At 37.2% G+C, this 10,367-nt stretch overlaps 1 protein-coding gene across 1 annotated transcript in view; it reads right to left on the minus strand.

Annotated features, from left to right (window-relative positions):
- Positions 1–260: 260 nt before the first annotated feature.
- The window catches only part of DNAJA1 (DnaJ (Hsp40) homolog, subfamily A, member 1), a 10,578-nt gene continuing 471 nt past the window's right edge, over positions 261–10,367 (minus strand). Inside the window, exons 2-9 of the mRNA XM_010840134.1 lie at positions 9,499–9,640; positions 9,189–9,366; positions 7,008–7,112; positions 6,106–6,333; positions 3,747–3,861; positions 2,606–2,721; positions 2,204–2,304; positions 261–1,481 (exon numbers count right to left, since the gene is read on the minus strand). Coding sequence (XP_010838436.1) covers positions 1,263–1,481; positions 2,204–2,304; positions 2,606–2,721; positions 3,747–3,861; positions 6,106–6,333; positions 7,008–7,112; positions 9,189–9,366; positions 9,499–9,630 — 1,194 coding nt within the window. The 5' untranslated portion in view covers positions 9,631–9,640 and the 3' untranslated portion in view covers positions 261–1,262. The remainder of the gene's footprint in view (positions 1,482–2,203; positions 2,305–2,605; positions 2,722–3,746; positions 3,862–6,105; positions 6,334–7,007; positions 7,113–9,188; positions 9,367–9,498; positions 9,641–10,367) is intronic.

A 10,367-nucleotide genomic window follows, 5' to 3' on the forward strand; every position in this document is an offset into this window, starting at 1 on the left:
GAGAGAATCAGTAGAACAAGCGAAAACCCACATTCCACTTCAGTGTGCAAAAATTCTTAAGCCCCCCATCCCATTTGTTGCTCATTACTCATCCCTCCACTTTCACTCTGCACCCTTATTTAGTATTAAACGTCAGAACTATGGTTAAGTAGTACTTTTCTGGTGTTACTCACTTTAGTTAAATGAAACTAGTAATCTTAACTAGTGAAAAGCCAATGCTTTAACCTGGGGAAAAAAAACCTGTGGTGACACACTGGACATGCTTTGTAATCAGTATATTAAAGAGACATTCATACATTTCAAGAATTGCTTAAATTCTGATACCAGATTTAAGCTTGTGAACATATGACTTTAAACATACAATTAAAGCTATTCATCATAATCTGCTATACTACCAACATTAAATTACAGTTACTCTGGAGCATAAGTTAAATGGTTTAAAGTAAGCCTATAACATACCTACAAAAACACCTTCCTATCTCATACATGCAAATTACTTCTCCATGTAAAGGTCTCATCACTCTAACCTCTAAGTTTCCCTGCTCCAGAAGTCACTACTCTAAGGCTTACTGTGGTCCAAAGGTGGGGGGGCGGGGGGCAAAAAAAGTAACCAGGACCAATAGCTATATTAATAAAAGATGGCACAGCAAAAGAAGGGAATGCAATTCTACAAGTGCAAGCCCTCAATAAGCAGCGTATTATGATAAACCCCTTCTTTACAAAGGTATCATTTCTATCACTGATACCACAGGCTAAATTAAATTATACAGCATGCCATCTTCAAGTACAGTTGAGGCAATAGAATAAATGCAGAAGCATCACAATGAATCCCACTTACTACATACAGACCAACACTTCTCTACATTAATTTCTTTGTCTGACTGCCAGTTAAACACAGTTTTAATTTCATAGCTTAACAATTAAGGGTCATACACTGAAGTCAATACATATACCTGGCATTTCAATCTAAGCTATTCCATGTACATAGCTGAAATCAATTACAAAGTATGGCCTAACAAATGCTAGGGGAAATTTTTTAAAGTCATTTTTACAAGTACTAAACTTATCTTACACACTGAAGTCATCATACATACAGGGCAAAGTCAGAGCTTTTATATTTGAGTTTATTCTTCATTTAACTTTTAAACACTACTATAGTTGAATATTAAAACAAAAGCAAGTAGTGAGCATATGATTATAGTCCTTCACTCAATCACTACTGCAAATAAAACACCAGCAGTGAGTGTTATTCACAGGCCCTACTAAGAGGTCTGACACTGAACACCACCCCGAGGATGATGTTCATCATCCTCGTATGCTTCTCCATTGTAATGGCGCCGTCTTTCCTGATTTGGATCAAAGTCCACTAATTCTACCTGGTCCATTTCATCAGTCTCTTCTACTTCCTTCCTCTCAGGCAGAAGTTTTTCCAGCAAAGAGAGTTTATCAGGAGAGAGAAAGCCATTCTCAGGAAAGTTTACCTATAAAATGAGATTTTTACCGTTTAAATGAAAGTTTAAATGATTTATTTATCCCTCCTTAGACAAATTACCATTCACCCATTTTCCCCAGAAAACACACTTGTAACCTGTAACCACAGAATTATTTGGTAAATCAGCCAATCCCAGGTTAGTTAGAACAAATGGTCTGAGATGACATATATCATCTAGTATTCTGAACCAGAATTCAAGGTAAAGTCTTTAAAAAAATCCTACTAAATAGTAACTGCACTGTAACGATCACTTCTATTCAGCAAATACATTTCTACAGAACCCAGCCTAAAACACATCCTTTTTAATGGATATTTAAAGAAAGCTATTGATCAGAAAGCAATTTTTAAAATGTTAAGTTTGTGGGTCTGAGGTGACTCAATTTAAGGTAAGGGAAATGGTTGGATGCTTTAAGAACCAGAGCACTACAGTATTTTGTCAGAAATCCACACTAGCTAACATACTTCTGTTGTACTTAAAAGATACTAGTAATAGCCTTTCATTAGTAAAATACCCACTTGCCATGCATCCCCTTCCCTACCACAGTGATGCAAACCAACCAACTTGATACAAAGAATGTTCAACATGACAGGAGTAATATTAGATCTAGACAAGGGAGAATATAAAATTGGCACTTATGGCAATTCAGAAACTTATAAAATTTTAATAAGCTAATCATTCTCAAGTATTTCTGAAGTACTTTCTAAGCTTACCTTAAATTCAATGATTAGGCGACCCTTTTCGTATGGCCTACGATAAATTGGCATGCCTTCATTTAGCACACACTTGATATCTCCATGCTTGACAATTTGACCTAAAAACATTAAAGCCAAACTCCTTAAATACAATCACATTTTTATGAGGCAGGGAAAATAAAGAGAGGGACATCCTAGCTCACTGATAGGAATACATTAATGTGAAAACAATCCTGGTTTCTATAAATTTGATTTATAGATTTTCTAGGGGCTCACAAGAGAGTCAAGAATGCACAATCTCAGCTCAGCTCAAGGATGGTTCTGTTCTGATCAATACTGAATTGCCACTTTCCTCTATGCCCATACTAGCTACTAGCAATGAACACCAAAATAGAAAGAAACACTTTCTAGTTACCATACCTGGATGAGAAGTGATGACTATGGTTCGGTTGTCAAGAGTAGATATTGGCTTTTGGAAGCCACACAACGCCTCAACCAGCTGTATGTCCATACACATGAAAAGGTCTTCTCCTCGTCTGTACAATGGAAATATGGCATATGCTTAGGGCTTTCAAACCACCAATGATTCCAAGTACCAAAATAGGCAATTTTAGAAACAAATGGTATATTTCAAAAGATGCCCTTTCTTCCTTTTTTTTTCTTCCTGATTTTTAAAATGAGCTGAGAACAGGGAACAGCAAATACATGTAACCTGCCAGCAGAGTTTCCTGGACAAGCTTCAGAATCCCTCCACACATTCTAGGCAGTAAAACACATCTCAGACTGGGTCCTGGATAAGTCAGGGTCTATTAAAAGGGGACATGGCCAATTTCAAGAGAACAGTAAAAGATCTTTACTGATGTACATGAATTAATATAGTGCCTGGCACATTGTGAACTCAACCTTTTATACCAGTACACTTCCTCCTCCTTGTGCTTGCTTTCTTTTCCAATTCATACTAGTAATATCTTTTCATCACACAGATCTCTCTCCAGAAATACTGAGGATTCACCTCAAAATGACAGCATCAAAATTATGAGCTTGACAGCATTTCCCATTACTGTTGAGACACTATAATTCAAAACTTGTTCTTTTAAGATGTCACTCCCAACAGCTGCTGCAGTCCTATTCCAGTCAAATGTTGCAACCAAGCTTATCACAAACTCAGGAAATGAAACTGGTAAGAGCTTTAAGGCACATACTTCAAAATTAGTTTTGAAAAAAATTTATTAAAAAAAACTGGGAGCTAAATTTTGTCATGGGATGCATTCCCTAATCCACCTGCTTATACAACACATCTTCTAATTGAAGCATATCCTTCAAAAACCAGATCAGGCAACAATTTATGTAAATTTAGACACAAAAACAATCTGATTCTTTGAAACATTAATGATTTAAAATCATTTATAAAAGACATACATAGCCTCATTCTTCTGCTATACTTTTCTAGGTTATTTCCAAAAACTGTTCTAAACCTAATGAAAAGCTCATTCAAATTAGAGGAAACAAAAATAATCCCAAATAGGCAACATGTCAGTTTGAATATTTTATAAATTTTTACCGAGTAAAAACAGCATGGTCCTTCTGATCTAAAACAATGATAATATCTCCTGGCTCCAGTCCTGGTTCTTGGTCTCCTTCACCATGGAATGTTATCTTCTGGCCATCTTTCATGCCTAAAAACAAAAGGCTAATTTTACACTCTTAACATCTAACTAAGGTCAGGGTCTCTACTAAGAAACACAAATGCATGTTTGTGTGTAAGTCTGTGGATGCTCAAGTTGTAGAGAATTTACCAGAAATGCACATATGCTTAGATCAATCCAACTTCTTACTGAAGAAAGTGATCATAATGGAGAACACAAATCTAGAGGCAAACAAATCAAGCCTCAAATCTCAGAGCTGCTATTTATTACTAGGCAGGATTACCCTGGGGAAGCAAGTTGCATAACCTTCCTAAGCATCAGCTTTCCCAGAGAGACCTACCTCTCCATCACAGCTCTTGTGAGGACTAAAGAAAAAGGTCTATGCTGGCGCCAATCAGTGATTGGCAAACATAACCATAAATGCTTTACTATTTCAATTTCATTAATTTTAAAAAAGTCTACTAAATGTAACAAGCATAAGTCAGACTTTCTTCCCTTCATTGTATTAGAAGTAATATGAAACAAAAAATTTTTTAAATCTATACTATTTTCATTGAATGATTTTTAATCTTTTAAAAAAGGATAATTTTTAAAATCCTTTTTAGATACTTTCAGACCATGTGGTTAGTGTCTATAATAGAGTCAAGAATAGAAAAGTTTTTCCAATAAGCAAACATTTCTTAAAGGTCAACATATTTACTGAGATTTCTTCCCTCTGGCTCAGTTAAGTTCAGTAAGAGCTTACTTAGCTAACCTTTACAAAGAACTCGCGTGTTTGCAGATCATTTACACTGCAGTAATGGCTCTGGATTTCCTGAATGAAAGATCAATGACATCACCCAACAAGAGCAACTTTGTTTTAGTTTCTGTCATGTAAAGTATTAAATGTATACAATAGCCAACAGTAGAACAAATCCCTATTTAATATCAATCTAGATCCATAATTACCAGTTCATGACTATTTCATGTATTACACATTTTTCCACCCACATTTCCTACATATACTTCAAGCAAAATCCAGACATACCAATTAACCCAAATACTTTAGTATGTACCTCTACGAAAAGATGGACTTACACTAAAACATCAATATTATACACTGACAAAAATAAACATGTCATTCATGAGGCAAATGGAGAAGGAAATGGCAACCCACTCCAGTGTTCTTGCCTGGAGAATCCCATGGACAGAGACTGGCGGGCTGCCGTCTGTGGGGTCACACAGAGCGGACATGACTGAAGTGACTTAGCAGCAGCATGAGGTAAAGTAACTGTCTTGCTACACTAGTGAAGCAATTAAACTCAGATCTAAGTTTTACCGCTTGTTTCAACAAGGTTAAGATTACCGGCAGGGGCTTTCCTGGCAGTTCAGTGGTTAAGACTCCGCTCTTTCACGGCAGGGGGTGCAAAGGAGGAACTCAGATCCCACATATAGTGTGGCATGAGGTGGGGGCTGGGGGGGTATAGGCAAGTGTAACATTCATAAATGGTTTCACTTAGTACTAAATGCCCTCCTGAGTACATATAGTTGGTATCAAGAAGGGGATTTTACCAGATAGGGAGACATTCAAACCCTACCAAACATGGACCAGTTAAGGAGAAACAAAATTGAGGAAGGAGTACTGAGTCACATGGGAGACTACTATTGCAGGGGCCTAAATTAATGTATGTATTACATGTAATAATAGTTTCATTTAAAAATAGCCAAGTCTGAAGGATCCATTCATGTTGATTATTTCATACTAAGTACAGCACAATTTACTCTGGGGCTGTATACACGTTTCCAAATTTCTACAATGAATATGTACTGCTAGAATACATTTTAAAGGATTTTAAAATAAACTGACAAAATTAAGGAATAGGCAAAATAAAAAAAGTATATCCTAATAGTATTTAAAGAAAGTTTTAGGTTATAATCCAAGAGGCAGAAACAGGTATGTTTACCTAATCTGTAGAAATCATTATAAATATTTATACTCTGCTGCTGCTAAGTTGCTTCAGTCGTGTCCGACTCTGTGCGACCCCAGAGACGGCAGCCCACGAGGATCCCCTGTCCCTGGGATTCTCCAGGCAAGAACACTGGAGTGGGTTGCCATTGCCTTCTCCAATGCATGAAAATGAAAAGTGAAAGTCTAAGTTCGTACAAATTAGTAAATCAAATACACATCCATTCTTTACCCCAACAGTTCAAAACTATCCTCAATTATGACAGTTTTAAGCAATTACAAAATGTAGAATATAATTAATCAAAATAGAAAAGTGGCTCAGAACTCACCTTTGTCAATATGAACTTCTAGAATTTTCTTTTCTCGAACTATCTTCCTTCCATTGCAGCTTTTACATCTATCTTTAGGACTGATCCGCTCCCCATGGCCCTGGCACTCCATGCAGACAGACTGAATTTGCTGAACCATTCCAGGTCCTATCTGATGAATTCTTATTTGCATTCCAGTACCTCGGCAATTGGGACAGCATTCTACTGCTCCTTTTTTACCACCTCGGCCTAAACAGTTTAAAAACAATGTTTGAATTTAGTGTTGGACATAAGTGATTAATGTTCTAGTGAGACAGTCCCCTGAACATGCCACTTCATTAATATTTTCAAGGTCTGATGGAATGCTGCTTTAAAAAACTACAATTCAGGCTTTTTGATAAAATATTGCCACATCAGCTTCAGTTATCATTATAAACATCTTGACTGCTATTTTTCTCAATAAACTATTTCAGTATTTTAAACATATGTCCCCAAAGCACAATTCTTAAGAGTACTTCAACTGTGAAACGAGAACATTTCAGTTCCCTCTCATTAGGAAACACTGCATTTTCAACAAATACCTTTTATTATAAAACTTAAAAGATTCATATCACAGCCAGTAATTTCAGTTGACTACCCCAAAAGAGAACATTGCTAAGTATTAAGATTATGAAGCCACTGGAGTGCCTCAAGTTCTAGAGGGGATAGGAAGTACTCATCTCTGAACAATGTTGAGTAGAAAGACACCAAATTACATCAATTCCACCCTGCATTCAAAACACACACATGAAAGTGCTGATAATTTGCTGTTATTTCTGAAAGAGGTTCAGGTGGTTTTCACATTTGCACAGCACAGTATCTGCCAGTTTTATATACCCAGAAAGGTTTCAGTTCCATTTTGAAACATGAATGTTAAGACATACCTTCACATTTGTCACAAATCACATTCTTTTGCAGAGCTAGTTTTCTTGTTGCACCATTATATAAATCTTCTAAAGTTACTGTAAGTTGATGGACAACGTTTTTACCTATAACAAAACAGTCCTCATTTAGAATACTGCTTGCAAACAGCCCTTGCAGCAAGACCCAGCACAGCCAAAAATAAGTAAAATTTTAGAAAGCTGCATCCTGTGTTCAAGGCACTGTAAAAACGGTAAAGGAAAATGAAAGATGAGCCTTACAGATTCACACATAATCTAACTGTGGTGTAACTTCAAACAAGGAAAATCAGGTGAGATTAAGTAACACATATGGATGCAGTTGTGGCCCTCCTATATTTATGGCAACCAAAAACATTAACTGCAAAAATCATCTGAAAAAACTCATGTTACTTGAATAGACACATTTCACAATAGTTTAACCCAAACTGCTTTTCTGTTCTAGTATATTCCTTGACTCATGTATTATACTGAGCGACATGACCAATTACAACATCCAAAAACTCTTTAGCACACTAAAGTTCCAAAAACTAATCAAGCCAGGGAAGCTGATCTATTTATTCAGTCTCCAAAGAATATCAATTCCTACTTCTTCCTGAAGTAGGAACAGCACATACTGCTGAGCTGACTGTTTAAAGGCTAGATTTCTCATTCTTTACCACAGTGCTTTCCAACAGAACTTTCTGCCGTAAGGGAGAAGGTTTATACCCTCTGCTAGCCAATACAATAGCCAGTAGTCACACATGGTTACTGAGCATGTAAATATGGCTATTACAAACTAAGTAACTGAATTTTTATTTTTCTTTGAAGAAATCTAAATTTTATATTGCCAGGAGCTACAAAGAAATGGCATATCTCATCTAGAAATGGGAAGTGGAAGGTGGAGATTATATAAGAACAGAGACTACAGAAATATAGTGACCTGTCAATAGTTAATAAGTTCCTAGCTAGTGATTCTTTCACAATGACTTTATCCACCAGGAAATACTTTCGCTTAAGAAGATCTTGAACTATCTCCACAATATGTATAATGAACATTTTTAGTTTCCAATCAAAAGTGAAGTACCATTAACTATAACCTTCTGCTCCTGGACCCACCTTTTGTTTCTGTATCAAATACCACATAACTGGTTCTGCCATGCTAAAAGCTGCCCTGCTTACTTCAGTGCTTTATAGACTTCAGAGTACAGGGAAGGAATAAAACTTCTGAAATTTAAGCAAAATTTTTTCAATATCATACTACAGAAAATGACCTTTCATCAATTTAAGACATGTAGTAGTTCGCCAATCGATTTTGATTGGAAATTGTTCACATTTCTTTAAAAAAAAAAAAAAAAAGTAAAACATACCCCTTTCAAGAAAATCTGAATAAAAATGTCCAGTTGTGAGACATCTCTGGTAGTGCAGAAGCCAAGATTCAGTGCTCCCAATGCAGGGGACCTGGGTTTGATCACTGATCAGCAAAACTAGATCCTACAAGCCACAACTAAAAAGATCCTGCATGCTGCAACTAACACCCTGTGCAGCCTTAAACACACACACACAATTCCCAGTCTTTCGGAATCCAAGAACACTCAAAGAGGAAATTTAAGAGCCTGCCCATTCCTTCTACCCATTAGTTTGTATAAACCACAGTGGGAACAGAGTAACATGAACTCTAACCAGAACACTGTACTCCTATGAGCAGTATTTCTACAGTCCAGAAATCACACGTTAAAGGCACATATTTTGATGTAATAAAACTTAAGAAAGATTAAACAGACAGCAGGTGATTTGGAGGCAATGAACCTGTGTTCCAGTGAAGACTGATGGCACGGCTATATATGACCTTGATAAAAATTTAGAATTCTGATAGGTAATTTACTTTCGACAGGATAAAACCACTGCACTTCCCACTGGGGTTGAGGATCAAATAAAATCTGTGAAAAAGGTTTTGAAAATTATGTTCTTATACTTCATGAAGCCGTGTATACTCCCAACAACTTTAGACACACTTTTTGGTACTTGACTGGCTTAGCTATTTTTAGTTTCATCAAAACTATTACCATAGGTTAGTGTACATTATACTAACAAATAAACAAGCATTTAATAGTTGAATTCTCAAGAATCTGCTTTGACTAAAAGGGCTAACTTTAGTTTGGTACATGTAGATTAGGTTATTCTTACCTCTCCTCTCTCTCTGCATCCTGCCTCCTCCTCCGAAAAACATATCAAAGATGTCCATGGGGGAGCCAAAACCACCACCTGCTCCACCTTCTTTAATTGCCTGTTCTCCTCCTTTGTCATATAACTCCCTTTTCTTTGCATCAGAGAGCACTTCGTAAGCTTGAGAAATCTGTTTAAACTGTTTTGAGAAAAAGGGGATAAATTTCACTCAAAAAGGACAGCTACTATATTAAACATAATTTCACGTTGTAATTGAAATACTATACACCTGACAAGAAGAATTCAACTATGTTATGGGTGTACTACTTGCCTTCTCGCCTTCATTTGGATTCTTATCAGGGTGGTACTTCAAGGCCAGTTTCCTGTAAGCCTTTTTCAATTCTTCTTGGGTGGCATTGGGTTTGACCCCCAAAACATCATAGTAAGTGGTTTCTTTCACCATTTTCTACAGCCTAAAACAAGAAAGCTCAATTTTAACCGACTTTCAACTGATAATTTTAATTAATAAAATCAAGAGTTCAGGCAGAGAAATCTGTTCTTTGACATCTGATAAGACCACCACTTTCCTTAAGTTTCACAGAGAAAGTAACAATTCCTCTGGTAACTCACCCGTAAATCCTAATAGACTAAATATAACCTAACAATCACCAGGGAATAATTCAAAAACCTCCTGTAGCGCTGGTTTCCACCTGGAAGGGTCCATACTAACGCGACTACTATCTGGATTCTGTTTCCCTTCCCAAGTAGCGACAGAGGGCAGCAAAGAAAAGGGGTATTAACAGGTTCAGTCCACTATTATTCTCTTTGGTAAACCTGGTAAACCACACATTTCCAAGAAAAAACACTTTGGCATAGGGCGGGGGGGAGGTAGTGTTTTATGAAACTGATAAAGAAAACTAGCTCCCCTCCCCGCTCAGTCTCTTTCTCAATCACAGAAGAGAGTAGCTCCTCTGTTTTGACCGAACCCCTATCGCCCCCACAAGCCAGCATAGTTTACATGTTGTTAGGTTCTCCCTTGCATTCAGGGCCGACCGTTACGGTTTCCTTCCCTTCCCCTTCCCGGATGGAAGGGGTGGGAGAAACCCAGCACTCAACAAAGAGGAGGAGGAGAGACCAGAGAAACGAAAGCCGCAGCCTCCGCCCGGCTCCTCCCGCAGCCCCTCGCCCCAAGGGTCCTTT

Source organism: Bison bison, unplaced genomic scaffold, assembly GCF_000754665.1.
Source record: "Bison bison bison isolate TAMUID 2011002044 unplaced genomic scaffold, Bison_UMD1.0 scf7180017864141, whole genome shotgun sequence".
Taxonomy (NCBI): Eukaryota; Metazoa; Chordata; class Mammalia; order Artiodactyla; family Bovidae; genus Bison; species Bison bison.